A 25,558-nucleotide genomic window follows, 5' to 3' on the forward strand; every position below is an offset into this window, starting at 1 on the left:
TCATGGGGTCCGCTGATTTTCTCCGTGGCTTGATTGCTCTTGCGTCGTTCCATCTGTTTCGCTAGCGGATCCATTGCGGGCCCGTGCAAGGTGCATTGACCTAAGTCAGGCGCTTGCGAATCCTCTGCTAGACTTGTGGGAGGGCCGTGATACCCATGGTATCGACGGTCTCAAGGAACGTTTGCTGGGTTGAATCCAAATAACAAGCAAGTCTATTCCCGCCTTGTGGCTGTTGCTGGCAATCCGGATTTTAGACGGTTGAGTCTGTGTGAATAACTGTCGTGTCGATCCTCTGGTGGATCCTCCTAATGCTGTGCCGCTTTACATAGGCATCAGTGAGCCCCTTTCGAGTGAACCTTTAAACCCTGCAGGGTGCTGACGGCGTCCACTGCGCTCTTCCATGTGAGCTTGGGGAGTCAAGTCCCTCTGCAGAACACCAGAGACGTATGGATCTAGGTAGTTTAGCTCTGGTGCCGTGAACCCATAATTCCAGGTTATGGAGCAAGCTCAACCGGCGACAGCTAACCTGAAGACTGCCCGTGTGCCATAGCTCGCTGCATCGCTTTCTGCTTGATTCCGGCTCAGCAGAAGGCACCAATCCATTCTGAAGTAACACAGGACGCCCAAAAGTAGTCACAGTATTGTCACTGAGGACAGCGCGCCACGTCACAGAGAGTACTGATGAATCTATGGAGAGGCTTAATTCATGCTAGCATGGCGAGCGATTGCTGCTGATTCTCACGTGTAGATGGCTCTGCAACCGTGTGGCACCAGGCCCACGAATGCTTCGAAAGGTTTCCTCTCTGAAGGGAGTGCACGTCTGCTGCGGGCGAAGAAAACGCAGTATTATATATTTGGAACAACAGCAGCATCAGAAATTGAAGGACTGTCAGAGAGATTGGCGTGATTTTCGTGCAAAGACGCAAATTTTTCAGCTAACAACTCAGGCCCTCACATCGAGACTGTCTGTTTCCGTTGTGGTCTTCCTCTTCCCTTGGGAAAACTTTTGAGTTGAGCGTTCCACGGGGCACAGCGTCGACTGTATGCAGGCGAAAACAAAACAGAAAATGGAGCGACGGGCGTTTGTGGGACACGCTTCAAGTCGCAGCAGTAGCATAGCTATAACATACCGACTCTAATAAGTGACTCTAACGTACCGGCTCAAGATGCCCTTGAAAATGACTGCGAGTGGTGCAACTCGACGTTTTTCCGGAATTTGACCGCTCATCTAGACTCCGCTTTGGGACCAAATTAGCCTATAAACACAATTAGGAACCGTGAAGCAAATGGGGAGTGCATGTCCAGGGGTTGCAGAACTGCAAATGAATCCACGGAGCAAGACTGCATTTTTTCAGGGCATACCCCTAAGTTCTCTTCAGTGGCTATGCCTCGTAGCTTCCTAGGTTCTGGTAGCTGATAGTTAAAAACGTCGACACCCCATCTGCATGGGTTTTCTGCAGCGTGAACGTGAGACGTGCGGCGGTGCACAAGTGAAGTTGGATCGCCACTCCTGAAAAGCAAACAGCGTATTGTCGGTATACCGCAACTGTACGTAGGTGCATGGACAGAAGTATGTGCAGCATGCCACCAAAGGGCTTGGGTTGCTCACGGCTATTACGCACAAGTACGAATGGTGAATTATCCCTCGAATGTCGTGCGAGTCACGGGAAAGCCTGGATTGTGCCTTCCCTCCAATATGAGGCTCATTATTCTCAGTAGGATCGGAAAGGCCCGTATGGACAAAGCGATGCTCCAAAATTTCTCCGATATTCTGCTTCCCAGAAAGTGGGATAAGTCGTTTCAGGCTCTGCACAGACCGAAAGTGAGCGCTATCTACCGAAATTCCTTGTAACCCTTGCAGATTCAGAACTCCAGGTTCTTCTTGGCCTGCGCCACAAGTTCGCAAAGCTCACTAGGCCATGAATGTTCGCTCTGAGTTAGTCATTTAGTAAAATACTGAATGCTAGGCCTGAAGTTGAAGAACACACCACCTGTCCATTTGATGGCATCTTGAAGCTTGCTGCTGGAATTTCTTCTCTGATAAAGTTCGAGCTTCCTAGCGCTAGTTGGCTTGCTGGACTGCTCACCTCCGCAAATAAGGCTTTCGGCAACCTTTGAAAATGACAACAGAAAACAGTGCAATTTGGAGTTCTCAAGTTCTCATTACCTGACAAGTGCTGCAATGCAAAAGCCAGCGTACATCACTGAATGTGTCAGTGGGGGCTCTACCTCAGTGCTTGTGGCATATCGTTGACGTCTATGCAGGCCTTTAAAGCCACCGTCTTCCCATGACGTCCGCAGGCCAGCAGCAGAACCCCTGCGAGGCACTTCCGCAGCTTCTATTCCAAATCAGCTTATCCGCATGTGGCCGGTGGAGAGCACGAGACCTTAGTTGTTTCATGAAACTTACTCGGAATGTTCCGATCTCATATCAGGATTTTGTGGAGTATTGCATACTTCCATTGGCTGCCTGAGGATATATACACTTTCAGAAACAGGAGCTTCGAGCTAGGTGGCAGATTTGTTGAGACTAAGTCGACAAAACGCAGGCGCTTGGTGCCCGGTCTTACTTCAAAAGCTCCTCAGTTCTTTTTCCGTGCAGAGCTCTCCAGCGTTGAGGATCGGCGCATGTGCTGCTCTCCATTTTCAGATGATTGACCGGACTGTGAATCTCCAACAGTGGGCAGCTCCGGCATAAGGATTGCCGTGTTAATGCCCAATAGCCTGTGGTTCAAAATGCTCCAAGATGCTGCAATAAGCTACACGATAGAGCCGTGTCTTAGCGAGGGAGAATTTCCGTCGGCAGGGTTAAAGAAAGGCGTTCGCCAGCGAGAATGTGACCCAGCTGTGGCACGACCAGTTGGAAGCTGCAGAGCTTAGAACGCTCTTCGCAGACAAGAAAAAAAGTTCAGGCCAAGGAGAGGCAAGCAAGCGGCGCACACCTGTTATGAACCATTCAGACCGCTACTGTGGTTGCGGACCTTCTTCTTGACGCCAAACGGCTGTCGCCGCAAGGCGCTCAACCCAAAACGCCTCGACGAAACCACCAAATACTTGGACAACAAACTTTTATCTGGGAGATTATAGTAAAAAATAATTTGGCCCCCTTTCATACATGAATTGGCTTCCTTTTTGCGTAGCCGATCAGCTTTGGAGGCGAGCCCGGCGGGGCGGGGAGGCACACAAAAGACGAGCCTACACGGGCGCTACGTGAATGAGATCTTTTGACACTAGAGGCTATGAGTGTTTAGTGCAAATTTGGGCTGGAAAAGAAAGCCTGTTGAGCGGATCGATCGCCATAGACCACATTGCCTTGTCTGACGCGTAACGGCATTGCCGCGAGGCCCTTAATCGCCACAGACGCCTTCTTTTACGTTTTCTTAAGTTGACATCAGCAGAGGATAGCAAAATATAGCAGTGAAACTTTGCTTTATGTTCATCAACTTTTCGAGCTTCAATGGGCTGTGTGGGTCGGAAGCCCCTGGTCACCGCTCTGAAGTCCCATGGACGCTAGGCAGCTGCAAGCCAGGCGTGTCGGACTCTTCAAAAGCACTCACTCCGCTCGCTAATGATCGGTAGCAGAGCTGTATGCAGCTGATAAATGCAAAAGCGTTCTCATCGAGAATGTGGGCGAGCTGGTCAGACGAAGTTAACGTGGCCGGCCAGCACTCTCCCGCCGGCGGTTTCGGGCGCATCTGATCTCACGGTTCCTTTCGTGAAGCACAAAACTATGCCGGCACCTCACAACACATTTCTCAACAAAAATCATATTTGCGGTATGTAAAAAGTGTCCAGAAGCTGCACACTCTATGAGGTTACCAGGGATTCCACCTCGCCCGAGCGGAACGTTTCAGGCAATGCATATGCAGCAGGCCTACGGATTTCTTTGCCCTACGTAAGAAGTATTCCTAAGAAATTCTTTTTACTCCCAATGCTTTCAGTGGAAATCCTGGAGGCCACTCCAAACTAGCGCAACGCCGTAACTACTGCAGCCACACATAAAATATACTTCAACCGCCGGTGTATTACTACTTAGTGTTCTCAAAAATGAGTCTACATCGGTTCTTCAGCACGAAATCCACGAGTGCTACAATTTCACACGAAAACCGGAAATGTTTTTTTCTGTCTCAGCTGGAGAGATCTGCTGGATTGCTCCCCTCTGGGTTCATGGCAGATCGCACCACCATTGTGACGAATTGAATGAGAACGGCTACACATCCTGCCTGTTTGGCATTGCAAATTTGCAGAAGCACAGTTCCAGCTCCGCAAAAACTCTAGATGTCTCAACGGACACTGTGCGTTATGTTAAGAGCTGTACTCAGCGTCGCGCAAAGAAATGTAGGGCCCCGCAGCACAGCTGTTGCACCGACACAGGAATAGGAGCAGCACAGTTTGGCCATTGCTTCCACTGCTTTGCCTCCACTAGAAAAGTTCTTGTTCGGGAAGGTACAAAGGCGCTTACGGGGAAATTAGACGCTTTATTCACAAAATAGATATGCATGACGCCTCGAGAATCTGGAGGTACCTTCATCAAGCGCACGTTTAGAGCGGAAGCTGTTTATCGCCATCAAGCACCCATTTGGTGCACTGTTTGAGCCCCGGTAGCTGCAAGATCCAGCAGCCGATGGGAGAAAGGCGCACAGCCCCGAGGACTTGGGGCAGGAACGAGGCAAAGAGACGCAGTAGGCCATACAGCTGCAAAGGCAGTCCGATAAGCGAGTAACCCAAGGCAATAAGGAGCACTCCCAAGATGTAAAGCAACGAGGCTTTCCACTTGTGCGGCTTCAGGACAAAAAATTTGAGCGTCTTCCTGCCACCAAGCACCAACCAGATACCTGACATGAACGCCAAATTTCCAAGGGTCAGCAGAGCTCGGTCTAAGAAACACAACATGCCGACAAAGCCGAGGCTCAGTCCCAAGAGACAAAGCCCCACTCCGATTCTTTGTCCATCACTCAACATCGCTCTAAACCTCGGCTCAGTCAGACAGCGCCCGCTATACGTGAAGACGAACAAGCCTTTCCAAGGAGAAGCCGGCAGAAAAGTATATCAGGGTGTCCCCGAAATCTCATCCAAGACTTTGGCAAATCTCCATCCTGTAGAAGCCTCCTGTAACTGGCAGGGCGTCGTCCTACCCAAACGAACAACAGAACACAATTTAGGATGGCTTGAATTGGAGTCTCCTCGGAATGCTGAGCGCCGCCGGAGAAAATAGAGCTGTCTGTGGAGCGACTGTTTGCCTGACAGGATAGTGGATGTGACGACCAGTTGCCACCAGTCCCAAAATGACGACCGAACAGGCTGTTCTGGTGGCTACCTTTGGTGGCACCGCCCCTGTGATGTGTATCTGAAAAAGGAGGACAGGGGTTTCTACTTGTGGAGGAGGGCTGAGAGCTGGGGGTCCACAATTATGCCGACAACTTCTTTGCGCTTTTGTCTAGCGAACTTGTGTCTGCGCCCCGAGTACTTATAGAAAGCGCTGCACCCGCAAGCCAATCCAGACACTTGATATGCCCTCTTAGCTATTTTTTTCAATACCTCATTTACTCTTGCAGCTGTTGATGCAGTCTACGTCAACTCAGACAGCAAGCCCAATGCCACATGACAGGCCAGCCCCATTTGAGTCTTTGACACAGAGACAAACTGCTGGCGCTAACAGGCTATAACTTATCCACAGTCAATGCCATGCTCCATTAATTTGCAACCAGTGGCCAATTAACCCTAGAATGCAAAGCAACTCGTTGTGATCCTACGTTGGAAGGTACGGCGGTGCCAGAAGTGGGGCTGCCGACGCTGCAGCTGGAGTCACATCTTGTAGCTCTTCATAGTTACCCTGTCAAGTAGAAGCTCTGGGTCGCTGCAAATATCCTTGGCCTCGTTAGTTGCAGAGTTCGGCCTGCGCCGTGCTCTCCGCTTGGAACTAGAGGAACTATACCGTTTTTGAAAGCTTTGTCAGCTTCCCTCCAGTTGAAGTGGAAAATCCTCTCATCGGAGTGTATCTGTTGTGAATAGCTTTAGTGAGTGACGTATTCCTTTGATGGGCCATGTCACCTCACACAGCAGATGCCGCAGGCGCGGCAGCCCCTTCTGACGCCCCTCAGCAGAAAAACCCATTCCCAGAATTTCAGGTAATACGCGTAGTTCTGCCCACTTTGACCCAACACAACTCCATTCTTTTCACGTAGCGTACAGAATGGAGGCTCTTCATGAGCAGCAGCTTGCTGGACGTAGGGTTTTTGGCATGTACGCCAGATTGCCACGTGTTATTTTTAGGTTGTAGTGTTGGCTGGAGGCAGTGGCTCTCGCCTCTCTTCCCTCCTGGACGCACATGGGTCAGCTGGGGCTGTTTCGTGTAAGGCGTTGCTACCGGTCGCGAACCGGCCGATGATATGGTATTGTCTAAGAAACCTACAGGAAGCTACGTTCGGCGGTGCGTCCAGATGCTCCCTGTTCCTGCGCAAGTGCTGTACCTCTTGGAATTCTGTGGGATAAAAATGTGTGTACAGTTGATATAGATTAGAAAATCTACTGTTGCACTAGTATAGGCTTGTGCGTTCTTCAGATGTAATCGTTGTCACTCAAGCACAGCAGCAAGCTGAGCTCTCTGCATACTTACAACAGGAGTTTCGCAGCTCGTTTCGGCGTCTTGAAGTGGTTGGACTGAAATGCACACGCCGGGGGGAAGAAGAAGATGGAGAGGACGGTGTTTCAGGGGTCAATAGACGACGCTCAGTGGACATCACCGATGATCCAGAACAGAGAGTTTGCGGCACAGCAGAAGCTTTGCAGCAGATTCGCCACTTAATTACAACTGATTTCATTGTCCTCTCTTGCGACCTCATCGGCCACGTGGACTTTTTCGCCCTTGCAAGTGAGGCTCTGCGAACCTGCTCCCCAGGTTGCTATGGTTCATCGGTTCATCACCGGGTTCGCAGTCCATGGGCGTGCTTTTCTTAGGGGTTCTAGGGTCGCATTATTTAAAACATGAATGGGCAGACAACGATGAAAGCGGTTATAAGCGCTGGGGTTCTCCGCTGTGCTATACGGTGGCTTTCCATAGGCTGCTTGTGTGAGCAGATCGACATCGTGCGGAAGGGGCGGCGTGCACAGTTTACTTGATGCCACGAGATCCTTTTGCCGAGGAGACTTCAGTGCAGCCCAGAGTGAAGGGAGGCGGGAAGAAGTCAAAGGAAGCTTTACAGGAGAAATCTGATACGAGCAGGGGCAATCCGGTGACGGTTGTTGTGGATGACGCGGGTGTTCAATTGCTCGCAATCCAGGACAGACACAGTGAGCAGTTCGTTGTGGTAGCTCACGAAAAATGTCTTGAATGATTAGGCTTTCAGGACGCTCCTCAGCATGTGAAGCAGCTGCAGCTATATGCTTGATTTCTTTTGGTCTCCGCGCCTGCTCAGGCATGAGTCATGGGAGTTCCTTGCAGATTCCGAAGCTCCATTTATTCTTGTACCCTTCCCAGCATTTACTGCCTCATTACTATGATCCACATGTCTATGTTTTCACTCATGCGACGCTTAAAATTTTCGATCAACCGTCGTTGCGCCACAGCCTATATTCGATCCGCGTGAGTTACCTGGCGCTGGAGACGTGAAGCTGCCTGCACCTTGGAGCCAATAAAGAGTCATTTTGATCAAAGCTCTACATCTTTAGATGGCGCACTATGCGAGCTTCTCTGTAGAGTTGCAGTGACTGCAGGGATCGATAGCGGGCTTGATGCCAGTATCTTTTGTCGACTTGTGCAGTTCGACCTCGTGCCCTACATGACCACTATGCAGATGACGAGTGCAGCAGAAGGTACGGGTTTTCTAGTGGCTTTTCCCCTCGCTGCTGCCATTTTGGTGGAGGCTTATGGTATCTTGTTCTCTCCGGCAAGCCATATTCAGAGTTTATGTGATGCTGTGGGTGGTATGTTGCGGTTTGTGCAGTTTGGTCTAACAGCCGGCTTGAGTGTGACATTTTTGAGCAAAAGCTGTGGGCTATTCAGCATCAAGGCGAGGAGGAATCAACGTCAACATCCCAAACGGCGACAGCACCAACGAACGAAATGCCCACAGGCAGCGGTTTGCCGGTTCATTATACTGCAGCTAATCCTCCCCCACGACCAGTAAGCTGCCTGCCAGTTGAGTTAGCTTCTGCATTTAGTTTGCCTGCGGTTGCTTCAAGTCTTCTGCGGGATGCGTTGGTGCTTTAGGCGAAAGGCAACCGAGTCGTGTGTTGCATACACCCAGAAGCCGCAGGGATTTGTTGCCGCGTTAATAATCTTGCTGACTATCGAGAAATGAACAACAAGGTAATCGGCTGCAGTGCTTGTTTCCCCTTAGTTCCTCGCCGTCCATGCGCACGCAGCCCCATATGCCTATTTTTTGGGGAAGTTTTAGGGAGCTTCGATGCATGGAGACAATGACCAACACGGGTTGTCATGGTTGTGGACTCGTTCCGTTAGTTGTGCTGTCTTCAGTTTTGTTGCGGTCGGCTAGATGAATTGCGAGCAGTACTTCCTGACTGGGCTCTACCAGAGCACAACCCTAAAAAGCCTGGCAGCGTAAGACCAACTGTGGTTGTTTAATTGTCGCTCTGTTCCTGCTTTGGCATTTTCATTATGCCTGCGGCTATTTGTCAACTGTGGGTGCTCATGTTTCTAATTGTCAGATGCGCGACTGTGTCCTGGCGGACGGTGCCACTTTAGAGGCAGATGTTGTTGTCAAGAGAAGCGTCGTGGCCAAAAATGCTTCACTGCGGTCAGGCTGCAAAGTTACTCAGTCGATCCTCATGACCGGCACGGAAGTTGGACAGAAGGCAGTGCTCCAACGCGTAATACTTTGTCCCGGCGCGAAAGTTGGGAGGGACTGCAAAGTGAGCTTCTGCCGACAAACCACCAGAGCTGTAGCAGCAGAGCCTTAGTTCCACATTCCACTTACCAGTGCCGTGCTCTTTTATGCCGCACCTCGTGCATGTTCAGTTTGAAGCGTATTTGTATTTGCTTGTCTGTCTTGGGACTTCAGCTGGTGAACTGTCAAGTCAGAGGAGGGTTCTGCGTGCCAGACGGCACCAATGCAGAGGACACGACACTGCCTTCCTTTACAGATGGCGTGGATTTTTCAGCTTTGCACTTATAAATGGATAGGGCGCGTTTCGGCGGTGGCCAGCGACGAGGCGTTGAGCACTCCATTTAAAACGCTCCACCGTGAACACGTTGGGTCACACTGCATGGCCAATGCAATCAGAGTGTTCCACAGATGTTGCAGCACAGTTTATCCACTGGATGCAACGAGCCGCTAGCCTCAGAGCGTCAGGGGGGGAAGCGCGGTTTGCTAGTGCGCTGTCGTCAATGGATGTGGCCTTAACAGACACAGTGCTGCGCGTTCCCCTTGTGCACCCAGTGAAGTAGCTGTTCACCGGGCTTAAACCAAACAGGCATTGTGAGCCCTCAGAAAGCAAGCTACTGCGAGGAGGCAACGCTGCATCGTCCGCAACTTTACAGAGCACTCCTTGCCTGTAAGTGCGTGCGGAATCATTGACCCATACTGCCTGGCACACCCAAACCATTGGTCGCACTGAACAGCGTGGCATGCAACTGCCTGGCCGCCGCAAACCAATCTGGCTGCTTGTGCGGATGTGTGGGCTTCTACTGTGGGCGTCGAAAGTATAGCCGGCTGTATGATGTGTCTTGCACTACGTGAGTGGTCAGCTTATCATTCTGTACTCGGCCTAGGCCACAGCTTGGCACGTAGACTGAGACCTCGCATAGCCTCAGGTGCACTACAGTTGCGCACTCTACAGAACCCCCGGCTCGAGTTATAGCACTCTGATAGCAGCAACGTAAGGAACGCAACGCCAGACCCCTGTGGCCTTTCCGTCAAATCTTACAGAAAGCACATACAAGACATGTGGCCGTGGGATCAAAATTCAGGTGGAAGCTTTCAGACGACGGAGTTTAAGTGCCCCATTTTCCCTTCATCCACATTTAAATACTCTCCGCAGCGAGGTTCCGAGACAGTATACGGGCTCCTTTTGCCACGCGCCTACAACGCCTATGTTAAGCTGGAACTGCGTAGGCTTGGAGTTTCTCGTGCAGACATGTGACATAGAAACACCCATGCGCCTGCGCAGACTTCAAGGGGGAGGCAATAACAAGCAATTGTTACGTCAGGGTTACGAACGCGGTCTCGGGCTTTGCGATGGTGCGTTTGCCTTCGAATTGCTCACAGTTTATAACATTTGCAGCTCTTGTTCAATGGCCGCTCGAGCGCTCAATATCTCTTCGTTACTCAGGCAGTCGAGGCAATCCGCATCATCCAGCAAGCGCTCTAGCTGCCTCTTTCGGTGTCTCCTGAAACAGTCGTCGCTGACAAAAAAGTATTCTTCTCGCAAACTCTGCAGCCGGTTTGCCAGGTCCGTGGAAGTTTCGGCATATTCTAGCTGCTCAAGCCGGCGTGCCTGCCGCATCAAGTCACCGGTTTCATACGCACTGAGATTCGCATCGGTGGTTTGACTCCATGCATTCTTTCGTTGTACGACTGGCGCCAATTTTGCAAGGGTGGCGGCGCGTTGCTCCTGCATGAGGCTCAAAAGCAAAGAGTAGCGTTCCTCCAGCATAACGTCTCTATATTCAGGGAGGCTTGCACATGCCGGCGCCAGTCCCGTTGCTCCGTGACTACTTGAAGCTGCGGCGCATGACCCTTTCCCTCCAGATCTAAGCTGGAGTTCGGCCAACAGGTTGACCGCAGACTTCTGCCACGCCACTTCTTCAGTTTCCGGAGTCCAGTTCGCCACAGTGCATTTCGTAGCGCTCTCATTTCCCATTAATGCTGTGATTTGCGAATCCTCGCAAGGAACGGATGCCAGCTCGATATAACTGCAGGGACAAGACAGAAGCGAGCCAAAAAACGAACTTAGCACAAGCGGTTCGGTCTGTGCACACGTCTCGACGTCGTCCAGGAACTTGAGAATCCGCGCCACACGATCCAAAGTGCAAAGCCTCCTCCAGGGGGCAGCATGCTCAGCGCACAACGTGCTCCAGAACATGGCGAAAAACTCCCCCCCAGCAATGCCCTTATCGCCTTCACTTCCTTCCAGCCAAACCCAAGCTTTTCGAAAGCGCATCAACAACTCTGAAGTAGATCCACAGCGCAAGCGCTTTGCTTGCAGTTGCCGCAGCTCAGTGGAGCTGAGTTTTTTCAAAAGCGTCTCCGCCGAAGCGTTCGAAGATTTCTGGCTTTCCCGCAAAACGCTACGTTGCATGTGTCCCTTCCCCGCTTCCGCAACAATACTTTGCGCCTCTGGAAAAGCCTCTTCCAGGGTGTCAACCTGGGCTGACCTGTGAAACTCAGTTGCCAGTCTAGACAGAGGTGCTTGCTGATCGTGGGGGAACGGCAGATGCGCTGCGAGTGCTACAGCAGTGTGACTAGACACGCGCATATCTGTGGGCACGAGTCCGATTGTAAGCACAAACACTGGTTTGTTTCCAGCCTCCTTGCGGATGCTGTTGACCATGTCGGCTCCCTTCAATGTCTCTGGTGACACGACTAAGCAGTCAAACACCAGCCGGTCAGCTGGACCTATCGCATCCGAGATCCGAAAGACCCGCAGTGACAACTTTTCTTCAGAGGTTAGTGCCTCAGGGGTTCGTCTGTTGGCGTCAGGTAGTAGTCTCAATCCATAGCCAAAATTATTGGACACGCCAGTCATGCAGCCCGGGAACTGTAGCTCCGCTGAAATGGCTCTTTCTTCCTCTTCAATTGCTTCACTGAAGCCCTTTAAAGATACCCCAGCTCCCCTGGCTGCTGCCAGCAGCTGCACAAACGCAACGGCTGCCTGAAGTCTATAAACAAACGGCTCAATACCAGCTGCTGCTACATCCTCGAGAGATGCTGCTTTTTTCTTGACCAAAGGGCCAGATGCCACAGCGATGCCAATATTTCGGCGAGTGCTTAGCGCTGCGGCCGCCAAGAGCAGCTGGTGTCCGGCATGCAAGCGATCGAATGTTCCAGCAGCGAGCGTGTAATCAAACGGGGGAGCAGTCGGTGAATGTAAGTCCTGTACTGACGACAGCTCCTGTTCATCCGTTCCAAAGGACCCTACTTGCTCAACTTGGCATAACGGAAGAGAATCCAGGGGTCCCAAGCAACAGTGCCTGGGCCACAGGTCACGGGCTGCAGCACTGGTTAGCGTGCATGTACTGTCCACGACAAGAGGGACCACATATTCATGCGTAGTTTCACGTGACCACTTCCAAAAGAGTTTGCCCCCTACTGTTAGTTGGTGGTGGCGTAGCACTGCCTCTCTTGCGCGGCGCACCCACTGAGTGCCATTCTGAACCGCGGCGCTCGGCAACACTCCCCTGTGTGACGGCTCCCCAGTTTCCCAGGGAATCACAATAGGGACGGATATCAGCTGGAGATAACGAGCTAAATTTCCAAGTTTAGCGCTCAGGCTTGCAATCAGATGCCACATACGCTGTCCGCACGTAACAAATGAGGCTGCATCTCCATACAAACCATCACGCCCTGAAGGGCCAGATACTTCGAAAGCGCTTGAAGACACATTTCTGTGTGCAGCTGCAGGCATGCACAACAGTACATATAGAGTATGCCTTGTAAGAAGCAGCGCACGGCCTAGGAAAAGCATAAGCTTATCCAACTCGATAGACTCCTTGCAGCACGCTTCGACTTCGGTTGGGTCATTGTGTCCCGTTGAAAGCAGCCTGAAAACGACGCCCTCATCGATAATTGAGCATGCGGCATCCTCTTGGAAGCAGCGAGCTGCCGCCGAGGTCATCAAGACAGCAAGATGCCACGGAAAAAACGATACTCTGCTGGATAAGAGTGCACGAAGCTGCGATACTGAGGCGGCTATGAAGAGGCTTCGTCCTTTCAGAAATCAGAAAACCGCGCTTTTCCTTGCAGAATGCCGACTCTTTGCTCTGCTTCTGCCTATTAGCACGCTATTGAGGTTGACGACGAAGTAAGCTGCCTCGTCACCACAGCTTGTACACGGTACAGGAACAGACACCGGCTTACACTGGTAAACCTAAGTCTCCATAGATCACTGTCAAAAAATCCAGTGTGAAATAATTAAACAAAAAGGTAGTTCTCGTGGCATATAAACTGAGCTTTCTGACCAATTGACACGATACATGCAGTTTAGAGCAGCCCCAGATTCCTGTGTGTAACTCGTTCTAGCCTTTCCTAACACAAGTTCTCAGTTACGCTTGTGTTCTGTTCTTAGTGCGTTTGTAAACCGGTCAAATTCAATTACTGGGACTAGCTTCCGACTCGCGTCACAACCTTACCGCTGTTTTGGGTTTCAGTGCCTCGTGGGTTGCCTAGATCCAACTCCGTAGGAAGTAATGAACATACAACAATGTGCTTGCAGAGACGGGTCACGACTCAGAAGAGGAAGTTTGCAAGCAGCCATGAACCCATCCTGGCCGTACACCCTGGCATCCAGCACACTGCTCGCTTGTAGCTTTCAAGGAACAGTACTCCAAATAGCATGCCCATCTCCATGGCAATTTTCTCGTATTTTTTGGTTTTTTAGTACTTTAGGTAGGGGTATCTGCTCATGTGTCCCTTTGCTGTAGACTGCGGTACTTTAGATAGCGGTATCTGCTCATGTGTCCCTTTGCTGTAGAATGCTGCGGCTAACCAGGGTGGAGGGTGGCACTACAGGAGCTAGGTAGCAAAAGCTTGCAGGAGAGCCCAAGCGCCCCTCTGTTGTAACCTTTTACACGTGGCAGCTGAGGTGGATGGTTGCAATGTGGTAGCTAGGGAGTTTTGACTTCGTAGTGTCCTCTGGAAAGGCGCTGGCAAGGTAACGGTTAAGAGATAGCTCGAGAATGAGAGATTTCAAGCGAAGGCTGCTATCCTTAGCAAAAACCTCCGCGTCACTCATAGCATCGATTTCCTCGAAAACAGTTAAACTGTCTGCAAATATGCCTATGCCTCCTCGCTTTGCTCCATGCCAGATCCAAACTAGCTCAGTATGGCGCTGTCCAGGTGAACAGCTGCACAAAATCCACGCGGCATATGCATCCGCGGTTTCCTCTGCACTTTACCAGCTAGCTGCGTGGGTTGTTAGCACTGCCGCTGAAGCTCTGCATTTACGCTGTTTGTGCTCCTGTAGGAAAACGCCCAAACAAGGACTAGGAAAGCTGCCGAGGGACCGAACTTTTCAAAATTTTGCTTGGCAGCCACAATTTATTATCTGCACACCTGGCGGTCTCTGTACAGCACCGTAATCAGCATTTCGATGTGAGTGATTACTGCAGTTCCATCCACTGTATAGTCGAACCTTTAAGACTCGAATGTGTCCGTAGGCATAATCAGAACTGGGAAGACTTGGTTGCCCCCGACGGAAGCGGCAGTCACCAGTTCGGTGGCGATTATGACCCGGGACGGATGCTTGTTGCAATCAGAATAAAAGTCCTGTCGGTTCGCGGGCCCTTAGTTTTTACAACAGAAAGGCAGCTTTAGAAGACCCTTGAAGCGGTCGAAATAGTTTGGGAGCCTCGCTGTGAGGTACGCTTAAGAGCCAGTTTCATGTTACCGTCGTCGGCGACGTTACCACATGCGCGGGCAACCGTGCAAAGCAATAGTCGTGTTCATTACTTCACACGTGGCGGACAGCATTACTTTTAGGGGCTTCGACGCTTGGTCTTATTGTGCAATAAATATTAAGAGACATAATCAAACTATGGTGATTCTAAGAGTGCATGTGCGAGCTGTGTTATGAAACAGCATCTGTACGTCATTTCGCGGATCCTAGGGGTGATACAAATGCACGCAGCAGTGCCTTGAGAGCATCACAGACGAAAAAGCGCCATGCAAACATTGCAAGCATGAGCCCCACGCGGTATTGAGTTGCCAATGTATCGTTACCAGCCGGTGGAGGGAGTGTTGGTACTGTCGTGAGACAATTGATCTGCGACGTTGTAGGTCCCGCGCCGTTGTTTTCGATATTTACATGAGCGGTACACGGAGCAGCACACTGTGTACGTGTTACGCAGGGCATTGCTGGGTCAAGTACAGATTCAAAGAAGCTTGCTGCAAGGTGCTCTGTCGAGATGCATGCGTATGTCCCACAACACATTGAGGCCTACCAATAAAGAGACTAATAATAGAAAGCAGCCAGAGTGCTGCACAGCTGTAAAGCTGCTTCACCGACATGCAATGCCGCGACGTCATGAGGTCCACAAGTAAATGGACGCTAAAAGACAATAGCACCCCACGCTTTCACACAAGGTGCACTGGCCGGCAAGTGGACGCCTGGTCCGTCAACAAAGTTACAAGCGTGCACGATGGGTCTCGGCAACGCCAGCTGGTGAATCGGCAAGGAAAAACTCTGGCTGCAAACGGTATTTTGATCGGAGAATTCTGGCTGGCGCCCGCTGCACCACTTCCGGGTAAGGCAGCTTTCTAGAACCAAGCCAAGCGCATTTGTTGAATTGCCGCGCAGTTGCTGTAGCGCAGCCGATAGATGCAGCCATCCGGCAATATCTGTCTTCAATAATTAAAAAAGAATGACTGCAGTGCTTCTGAGTAAACACCTAGCTGAACTGGGTGCTTGAGCGCGAAGCGGAGCACTGAACCTCCCTGTGCCACTGCCTGAGTGTACGGTGTCACGCCTAGCTTGGCTACGGCGTTGTTTATCAGTAGTGGCTACCCACAGCACTCATCTAGACCACAAAATACACGACAAAGGTGCTGTGTAGAGGTAAACACATAATCCAGACAATCCAGTGGTCCTGGCCTGCATGGCTGCACAGCCCGCAGGGTCTAACCACCTTACAGCTAATTCGAATTCCCCGTGTGTTTGGCCTGATTTATTTGGCCCCAAAATGCCACTTTTCCACTTTGTTGTAGTGCGCAGCACTAACCGAGTGCCTTAACTGCAGTGAGCCGTACGTAACACAAGTCGAACAATCCAGAACTATGCGCCGCAAATTACATAACAAAACGCAAACCCGTACTTTGCACAGACAGCCCTGCACTACAATTAGTGCTTGAAGAGCAAACATAGACTAAGCATGCTCCGAAAAGCGCTCTGAACAACTACAGGCTAATCTCCGGGAGCTTTTGCCCGAGAACTGTGTTCGCTGAACGACAGGCGGCATAGAGCAGAAAATATGCAGCAAGCGTCCTGTTCGTGTTGCTTCTAAAGGATGGATACGTGCAGGGAAAACCCACATGTTTTCGATAAAAGATATCAAATTGAAAATATTGTCTGAGTTTCCCTGCTTGCACAGGGATGGAGATACTATTCAGTTCCAGTCACTCAAAGCGTGCACCGGCTACGCCAGCAGACCCATTAGCTTTTGCTTGCTCCTCCTTCAAAGACAGTTAGGTTATGCACGTTACCTTCTCTTTGTGCAGCGGCAGAGCTGCAGATGAGGAAGCCAACAAGAAAACACACAAACGCACGCGAAAACAAATTTAAGAAACTAAGACGCCTGCGTTAAGCAGTGAGTGCACATCCCCCCGGGCTCTTCAAAATGCAAGTGGAGCCCGCTTCTCATGGGTTTGGGGCATGATCACAACATGAGGGTTCCGAAGCCCTTAGAGAGTCTCGCGGCATTTGCTTCAAGCTTTTCAACCTAGGACCATGACTGACTAGCACCGGCGCTTTCAAAGCACTACCCTTTAGTGATTTCATCGATTAATTGGCTGGTACAGATTAGAGTTGTGCCTTTCCTACCGGACATCAAAGCGAACTTGGCCGGAGTAAAGCTTCTCGTGAAGCTCCTGAATGGTAGACACTCCTGCATCCTGTAGTCCATGTTTGACTCCTTGCATGACGTAAGGTATCAGGTTGCGAATTGACCCTTTATCGACAAGGCATCCTGTAACACCTTGCGCCACACGAACGTTCTGGCCCTCTGCAAAGTAACGCGCTGCGGAACCATAGGGAGCAGCTGCTTTTGGAGTACTGCTGCCGTCACCCTGGGGCTGCTGCGCGCCTCCTCCTCCTGACGCAGCTCGCATGGCTTCTATGCTTCCCATGCCCCGGTAGCTCTTCACGCGGGCACCGTTGTGAAAGTAGTATGCCCCTGGGGCCTCCTCCGTGGCTGCGAGTAGAGATCCAACCATCACAGTGCTGGCTCCAAGGGCTAGCGCCTGCATTCAGGGGAAAAAAACAAGAATTCGAACAACTCAGCTTCTGATTTGAATCCAACGCTTGTGCTAGCGGAACGAGTGAGAAGCGAAGCTCGTTGGTTTCGAAGAGAATTTTTCATTTTCGGCTTCAAAATTATGATATGAGCACACCTTTACTACATGCCCTGAGTTTTGGATGCCACCGTCAGCAATGCAGGGGATGTTTGCCACTTCTCTTGCATATTTACTGACATGGTAGACAGCGGTTGCCTGGGCACGTCCCACGGCGCAGACAACCTGTGCATGTAACCACAAAAAAACAATAACGGACAAATGGTTGAGTCACTGCCGGCAGAAGAGGTCTCCTACACCTGGATGGCGCATCAGCGCAGAAAGCTGCTATCTGGGCGTTAGGGCGAAGACGCTTGGTCACCTGAGTAGTACAGATGGAGCCACTACCCATTCCAATCCGCAACGCGTCAACTCCAGCGTCTATGAGTGACTTCGCTTGCCTCGCTGTAACGACATTACCTCCGATGATCTGTGCGCATTGGTGCCAAGAAGCTTTAATCCCAGCGTCCCCGTCATTTAAATCAAGGCTGGGATTCTGGCTTACGTATTTTAGGGCTTTCTTTTGACGTCAGCTATCCCACCTGCGTGTTAGGATACGCCGATTTGAGTTGTTTCACGATATCAACTTGGAACACTGAATCACCTTGGCTGCTGTCGACAACCAAAACATCCGCTCCGACTTGCAGTAGTGCCTTTGCTCTTTCAAGATCCGCTGCCCTGAAAAAGCGCCAACCTAGTCCATTAGTCCATTTGCTCACGCCCATTTGCGCCCTCGCACCGAAACTTGCGCACAATAGTTTCTATGGTAGTTCCGGCACTTTCACTTCGGTAGAAGCTCTTATTGGTCAACTACTCCATCGACTCACCTTGTAGAAAGAGCGGCTCCCACTAGCAGCTGCTTGTTATTATCTTTGGATGCCAAAGGATACTCTCTATTCTTTTTGAGATCATTGCGAGACACTAGGGCGACAAGCTCGAAGTTGGCATTCACAATAGGTAGCTTCCCTTTCTTCGACTTCCGCATTATCTCGTTGGCTTGGGTGAGGTTAAGCGGCTCGTGACCTACTATCAGGTCCGTTGTCATTACTTCATTCAACTGAGTGTGCCTGTCTGTGATGAAGTCGATATCTCTCGATGTAACGATCCCAACGAGCTTCCCTCCGAGTGTCCCAGTAGAAGTGATGGGGACGGAGCTGTACCCGTATTTCTGAACGTTTTCATTCGAACAAAACGCTGACTGTAGGCGTTGTCATCCAATCTTTAAAGCAAAATGTGAAGTTCTTTACATAGCACCAAGCTCGTCAGCTAGGTATCTCACTACTGGTACTGTTGCTGTTTCGCAATATAGCGACACACAGTGTTGCACAATGCTTGCATAATACTTATGCGGACGCTTAGAATGGAGGTGAAAGGACGTTCTGCTTGCTCAACACAGACAATCTTCTCATCACCCACCTTCTTGATACAGTCAACATCATAAACAGTATCCGTCGGCTTCAGAACAAACGGCTCGGTTATAAAACCGTTCTCAAAGCGCTTGGTCTTCCTCACTTGCTGCACCTGTTGCGAGATCTCCATATTGTTGTGGATAATTCCAATACCCCTGCAAAAAGTCACGTGGAAGAAACCTTCAGAACGGCCACATCGTGCCCGCAGCGCAGGTGCACAGTAGACCTCACATAGTATTTAATCGCTAGGAAACCGAAACGTTCAGAACCTGAAACCCACCCCATAAGGGCGACGCCTATAGCCATCCGATGCTCAGTGACGGTATCCATTGGAGATGAAACCAACGGAAGGCGCAAGGTGATGCCCCTCGTTAGCTTCGTGGAAAGGTCTACAGAGTCTATGCTAAATCCGATGTGCCCTGCACAAACACAACTTTTTCTTCTCCATCTTGCCATGAGACACAGACAACGATGTTTCAGGCTGAAGGGCTGCACAGCTTGACATCCATGGTGCCTTACCCGGCATTAATATGAGATCATCATATGTAAAGCCGTACACAGTGGAGTTGAAGACCTTCTCAGCATCCCATCCGTCCGCCATCTTCCTTTATCTATAAAGAAATACCTGTAACAGCAGCAAGGATTAAATCCAAAGAAGCATTTGCAGTTATTCTGTGGACTGAAATCGGGACAGTCCAGTAACCAAACCCGTCACGCAAGGTCCGAAAAGGTGATCCCCTTCAATGGCCACGTGGCGGTCGCTAGCTTTAACGTTTGTCGAAAGCAGTCAAGAAACGTGCCTGGGTAAGATCCACGCATCGTGGAAGGAAACACTGACCTCCAGGGGTGCCTCTGTCGAGGTACAGCTGTAATAACACGGCAATTTATGGATTCAGTAGGACTTAATGTATGTTGCTCATGTCAGAATGTGGCGCCACAAGACTGACTTAATGCTCCTGAGGGATGCGGTACGAGAGCAAGCTAGACGCTGGTCCTTTGAAGCGGAACTAATGATCCAGCTAAATCCTTCAACTGCATGCAGATGAAGGTTGGAGCGACGAAGACTAACTGAAACTTCTGGCTTTTACGTATGCGGAGGAGGCCTCCAGGCCCCACAGGCATGTTGTAAGATCTGGCCCACGCCACTCACCATAAACTAAGAACGGCAGAGAAGGCCGGCACGTAGTAAAAGCTACAAAATAAGAAAGGCTTCGTTTTGACTTAAAGACAGCCAAATATTCCATGAAGAAGTAGTATTCGCGATGCATACACAATCGATACTTCATGCTGCGACCACACTTCGACCTCAGGATTTCTTCCAGCAATAATCCTTCTCCACAGCCATTATAGCTCCAAATATGCATATTCATCTAATGTAGGCATTTGTGAGGGGGGAAGAGGCTTCACATTGGTTGCATGCGCAGTTGCTCTGGCCCTACCACTGTTGTAGGCTGTGGAAGGCCGTTCGGATGCGTTGAGTTTAAGATATATGCCTGGGGAAAGATCGGACTTCTGTGTGTAGATTTCAACAGGGTGCTTATGGTTTAGTCTAGACCCCTCATAAGGGGCGATTTGATGCCTAACAATTCCACGTCCGTAAAATGTTGGAGGGCTTGTAACACGAGCTGTAAGCACTCAATTTGATCATTTTGTAACTTCAAGGTTTGTATTAAAATATCAACCGCTCATCTAAGAAGTTCAGCTGTTTATTCTGGTCCCATAGATTCCTTAGTTTTGCCAGTTCTTAACCGTCCCAAGGAAGCAATAATTGTGCAGTCCCTCGTGAACTTGGCTGCAACTGTAGTACATGGACACAGAGTTCACTTACCTACGGCACAACGGCCGCGTTTAGCAAGCATAAGACGAGCTTTTAGAGGAAGTGGACCAGTCAAGACCAGTAATAGGGACGTTTCACTGAGAAAACGCAAAGAGGACGCAAGATCGGAGAGCTATTGTAAACAAGGGGTTCCGGGCCTTTGCAGTGCCCTCGAACGGCAACACCAAACCAAGTATTCACTGAAAAACATAGCAGAGACATTGAACGCAAGGTATGAGAGTTTCTCATGCTCAGGTATACGTGAAACAGTAGGCTTTGAGACTGCACCCCTTCCTAATTGCGAATCCCCGAATTTAACTGTTCATCTCCATACAAGGTATTTCCGCAAACTTGTATCCTGCCTTGTGCGCGTTAATATGACACTGTAGGATTATGTAAGAAGTGGTCACTGCACACTATTTATAGTAAGCTCCCCAATTTTTTGTGCACGTAGGTTCAGGCTCCCTCCCTTTTGTGTATCTGTTTATTGTTTTTGCTGCTCATATTATGATAAAACAAAAAACGATAGATGTATATGCGTAGTGGGACTATTATTTATGATTGCGCTTACCTTGTACGTGAATGGCCTCCTGCGTACGAATCTATGTGGTATGTGTGTCCGTGATTCATGCGTGTGGTATGGCTCGTGCAATACTGATATTTATATGCTCACCGTGCAGGTGATGCCGCAGATGCACGGTCACTCGTGAGCCACCTTGATAAGGATATCGACAAGCAGTAGTATACAGAGCAGGAAAGAACCAGACGGTAGACAGCTATTAAACCAAAATTTGCAAGATTACAGCGTCTTGAGATAATCCTTCGCGGCAAGAGAAGAGCTGTAAGTTCCTGGTCCATTGCTTTTCATGGCACTGCAACATAACTCTATGCATACGGTAGGCTAAATCCACATACCCCAGAGTGGTGACATTCACTAGGGGAATCTTCTTTAGGAGCAAGCTGTGCTGGGGCTGTGATGCACAGAGAGAAATTGTGGAAGGAATCCAGGAAATTGTGGATCCAACTTGCACCAGCTGTTATTGATGCATGCATAAGAATTCAGGACAAAGGGCAAGTTGCCAGGTAAGAATCTCTAATCGAGTAGATTTTCTGGCTTGAGCTGTTGTGAATCATTAGGGCTCATACATTGCTTGAAAGCTGGGATAGGCTAAACAAGCTTGTGAAGGAACAAGGTTGTCTTTCTAGGATGGCCTCAGTAAGGGCGTTGTCGCTCCATAAGGGGCGTGGAGGGGACGGGTTCAGGAAGCAAATGGAGTATACAGGTAGCTTGACGCGGAATCCCATGGGCGCTGGCCGCTGGGGACCCTCAAAGATTCCCCCGGTATCCCCTTGCTCCCCACAGCTGTACCGGGGCCTGTCCTCGCGCATGTGAGCTCCTTTCCCCCTTCCAGCCTACAGTGGAAAAGCGCTGCAGGAGTGCTGCAGGAGGGAATGTGACTAGGTGGCCGTGCCGTGCGACTCAGTTCTGCAGCAGCAGCAGCAGCAGCAGCAGTTGCTGCTGGTTCTTGCGGGCGTATAGGGGACGGCGCGGAGACGTGCTTCCTGCCGTTATGCTGCAGCGCGCGCAACCAGCCTCCGCTGTTCTCTCCGGCCAAATGCGCCGCTTGGGGCACCTGCCTCGCTGCCACAGCTGCTGGCGCGCCTCGCCGGCTGCTGCTGTTGCTGCCGTAACGATGCCAATGCTCCTACCAAGAGAGAGCTCCAGAAGGTGAAGCAGAGAAACTTCAGAACGTTCACGTACCATGCTGCTACCGCTGGCACTGCTGCTTGTTGCTGCATTGGTGTCGTTGTTCGTGCTCGCGGCGCTCGCAGAGGCAGTCGAGGGCAGCTTGGGGTACTAGAGGTCGCACACGTGTAGGGGCTGTTGCATTTGCAGCTCCCCCTCGCTGCTACTACTTCTGCTGCTGCAGCTTGCAACGGCCTTCAGACCCCCCATGGTGACCCTGCCCTGCAGTCAAGTCCTGCGAGGGGTTTCCCCCGTGTGTTGTGGCTGAGCAGGAGCCGTACCGCAAGCGCCTTACGCACAACTTCTGCTGCTGCTGCTACTGACGCTGCTCTCGGTGCTGCTGCTGTTGCTGTTTAGTGGGAAAATCTAATTTGCGCCTGCACCCCCTCAAAAGCAACGGTTGAATGAGGAGCAAGCTACAAGCTTGTCGCAATAGGTCAGGCAGCTCATCAACTCCAGGGCTGCTGCATTCAAGAAAATATCGAGCTATGCGCTGATACCTTTGACAAAGCCGTGGGTGATGGCAAATAGTGGCTTCAAGTGTAGTGAGAACATCGCTAAAGCCTAAAAAGCAATACTGACTGCACATGAAGCCGAAACGTCGAGCGGCAAGCAGCTTTCCTTTGATTCTTCTTAGCCGTACAAGGTTAATTGAAGCTAGTTTGTAGTCTCACTTTGTAGAAATGTTCAATTCCGCACAGCAGTCCGAAAACGTTTTCAATAGTGGGAACGGTAAAGATGGGGCGAAAATGAGGGTGCTACTCATTGGTAGTTAGAAAGCATGCCCCTTTCTCAACTGCCAGAGTCATCATTGGACTTCTTGCCTGTACCTATGTGCGAGCAAACAGGCGAGGATGCACGGACAGCCCACTACTTTGCTGAGAGTATATCTAGTTGTTGCTTGCGTCACTGAGCTGACCGACTGCCATGTGATTGTTAGGAGGTTTCAGCGGGAGCTTACCAAGCACAGGGAAGATATGATTGTCATAGGGGCTCTTCCACAGAAGCCTGACAGTAACTAGCTGGGAGAAGTTAGCTCTATGTTCATTTAATGAGCTGAGTACAGAAGTTGGGGTATTCTGTGTTTCTCTTGTCTGCAGCTACTCAGAAAAGCGAATACACTTTGCGTCGTGTTCTGATATCTTCCCCCGCACTGATAACTAGGTCCTCCAAGGAGCTAGGTTTTTGTGGTCACTCTTCCACTCGATTTAAGCCAGCTCATTACATTAGTGCATCATAGATTACGGGACTTTACGTGGAATCAATGTTCCATGAAATGCCAGCTGCTCACATGTTGTCCCTCAGATGTGCACAGTGGTGGTGGCGAAGCCTACCAGGTAGCCAGCTACCTTGCCGTGCCATGGCCTCCGTCCGATCGTATCTGTGTAATGGGTCTCTACGAGGCCTAATAAGGGTCCTCTATCTTCGTGCTTCAGAATCTATTGCTCCCTCAAAACTGCAAACTCTAAACAGTGCTAATGCAAAAATTCTGATGAGAGTTTCATCGCAGCAGCCAATTGCTGAATGACGTTTGACTGGTTTGGAGCTCTGACTTACAGGAGACCGGTGGTGTGGCCCTGTGGTTCCGCTTCCTATGCAGCCTATGCGTTTACTTGAACCCTGTCATCTGTTGTTCTGCTTGCTGGATTACAAAGTTTCCTCTGGCTGTGCGCTGTTTGAGCACTCTGCTTGCGACCTCTTTGCAGCTTTTATGGCCTGCTCGTTACGGAGGTGCATATCCGCCTATAAAAGCGCACGTTTCGCACTTCTTCTGTGACTGCCTGTGTGGGCTCCTGTTCCGTAATGTGCTGCTTCGTAATGCGTGGCGTTGGGCAACTGAGAAATCCCGGAACAAACCCTACTTCACGAGTACCAAGCCCAGCTTAGCCTACGTAGACATCAAATGCCGATAGCTCCCAATATTCTTCTGCAGCAAGCATCACTATCAATAATATTGCTTGAATGCCCTGAATGCGCAGAGTTCCACCAGGTACATACGGGAGCTGCTTGCCACAAAACGTGGCGCTGAATGGAAAGCTCACAGGGTCTATCCAAGTCTGTCATCTCCGTAACTGTTTCCAGTGCTCAGGCAAACAGTTGCTGTAGCCCTGTACAGCTCTCCTATGGTGTACAACAACGATGCTGCAAATATTTGCTGTGTTCGTGTAATCAGACCATAACAATATCACTCCTGTCCGTGGCGTTTGCCTGGAGAATTAATTACATCGAAATGCTGCATCTACTTCTTACACAAAGCCTTTGAAGAAAAAGTGGTGAAAGCTGACGTGAACCTTACGCAAAGGAACAGCGGGAGGTAGATCTTCTCAAACACACGCCGTACGTTCCCTTCCTGGAGCACAGAGAGGAGAGTGAGAAATGACCTTCTCTTTTTGCTTCAATCGCTTCATCTAGCTCCTTCTAGCTACATTAAAGGAGTTGCAACGCTTAAACCATCCTGCGCAAGTTTATTAGCGAAAGGATCACGCTACCGAACGCCCGCAACAGTCCCGTGATACTTTAGGCCCGAAGGGCCAAGCTGCATAAAACTGTAAGTGAAGTGACTTCCAAGAGCGCTAATTGCTTCATGAATGTAATGGGATGACACCTTTGTTGTATGCTGCACTAGTGGAGAGGCCAGTGGGGAACATTCGCTGGAAACTGCAGAGGGCCTATTAAGCCGCTTGCTCCATGTGCAGTATAGCAGCAATATAGGGTAGCTCTTTCTATGACAGCCTCTCCATAGGAGGAATGGAGCATTCAAAGGCAGACATGGCAGCTATAAGAAGCACTGTGTTCCCTCGATGAGTTGGCTCGGCTCAAGCCCATGCCCTGTCATAGGCGGCAAGACGGTCTCTGCGCCAGCTACAGCAACTGGTGGTAGGGAACGTTCACAAACGGTAGTAGATAGACTGCATGCAATTTAATAGTTAATCGCTAGGCCGCAGATAGCTAAAAGCCTCCACTGGTGCTTGTGCATTTTGGCTGTGGCCCGATACGAAAGGCCAGTGCGACTGCGCATAACCGATTACTGTCTCTAAATATGCCTTTCTTAACGACCCTCACTGCGGAAAAAGCACTATTTTCTTTTTAAATAACAAGATTTGGGTAAGACGAAATCGACAATGGGGTCGACTGTGTCTCCACATCAGATCAAGTGGTCCGTCCTTTCCTGCTGGACGGTTCGACGACGACAAGAAAGTTGGGAATGATAAAACCGTACAGCTTTTAATTCACGCTTGGTACGTCTTTATTCTGCACCGCCTTTTTGATTGTGCGACTGCCCCACCAATATCGGCAGAGGTCGTGAGGCGATCAGCACAGAGCTTTTTCTAATTCGCACCCGGTAGTTCCTGGATTACATGAA

At 50.3% G+C, this 25,558-nt stretch overlaps 4 protein-coding genes across 4 annotated transcripts; 1 reads left to right on the forward strand and 3 right to left on the reverse strand.

Moving 5' to 3' along the window:
* Positions 1-321: 321 nt before the first annotated feature.
* ETH_00017125 (uncharacterized protein) lies at positions 322-2,644 on the reverse strand (the record flags this gene model as incomplete). The annotated part of the gene is made up of 10 exons (XM_013374827.1): positions 322-426; positions 527-604; positions 743-823; positions 956-1,039; positions 1,158-1,256; positions 1,363-1,510; positions 1,623-1,887; positions 1,989-2,112; positions 2,230-2,317; positions 2,571-2,644. The coding sequence occupies 10 exons, from the start codon at positions 2,642-2,644 to the stop codon at positions 322-324; spliced, it is 1,146 nt and encodes a 381-aa protein (XP_013230281.1).
* Positions 2,645-6,044: 3,400 nt separating this feature from the next.
* Positions 6,045-9,134, forward strand: ETH_00017130 (eukaryotic initiation factor-2B gamma subunit, putative; the record flags this gene model as incomplete). Its single annotated transcript, XM_013374828.1, has 11 exons — positions 6,045-6,128; positions 6,274-6,430; positions 6,563-6,871; positions 7,078-7,290; positions 7,416-7,582; positions 7,761-7,812; positions 7,944-8,122; positions 8,210-8,308; positions 8,477-8,560; positions 8,668-8,871; positions 9,021-9,134. The coding sequence occupies 11 exons, from the start codon at positions 6,045-6,047 to the stop codon at positions 9,132-9,134; spliced, it is 1,662 nt and encodes a 553-aa protein (XP_013230282.1).
* Positions 9,135-10,227: 1,093 nt separating this feature from the next.
* Positions 10,228-12,795, reverse strand: ETH_00017135 (uncharacterized protein; the record flags this gene model as incomplete). The annotated part of the gene is made up of 1 exon (XM_013374829.1): positions 10,228-12,795. One exon carries the CDS (start codon positions 12,793-12,795, stop codon positions 10,228-10,230), a length of 2,568 nt encoding a protein of 855 aa, XP_013230283.1.
* Positions 12,796-16,709: 3,914 nt separating this feature from the next.
* Positions 16,710-19,232, reverse strand: ETH_00017140 (inosine-5'-monophosphate dehydrogenase; the record flags this gene model as incomplete). Its single annotated transcript, XM_013374830.1, has 8 exons — positions 16,710-17,132; positions 17,283-17,408; positions 17,545-17,652; positions 17,765-17,900; positions 18,050-18,390; positions 18,639-18,786; positions 18,912-19,050; positions 19,151-19,232. The coding sequence occupies 8 exons, from the start codon at positions 19,230-19,232 to the stop codon at positions 16,710-16,712; spliced, it is 1,503 nt and encodes a 500-aa protein (XP_013230284.1).
* Between the last annotated feature and the right edge of the window lie 6,326 nt (positions 19,233-25,558).

Source organism: Eimeria tenella, genomic scaffold (assembly GCF_000499545.2).
Source record: "Eimeria tenella Houghton genomic scaffold, Eth_scaff23, whole genome shotgun sequence".
Taxonomy (NCBI): Eukaryota; Apicomplexa; class Conoidasida; order Eucoccidiorida; family Eimeriidae; genus Eimeria; species Eimeria tenella.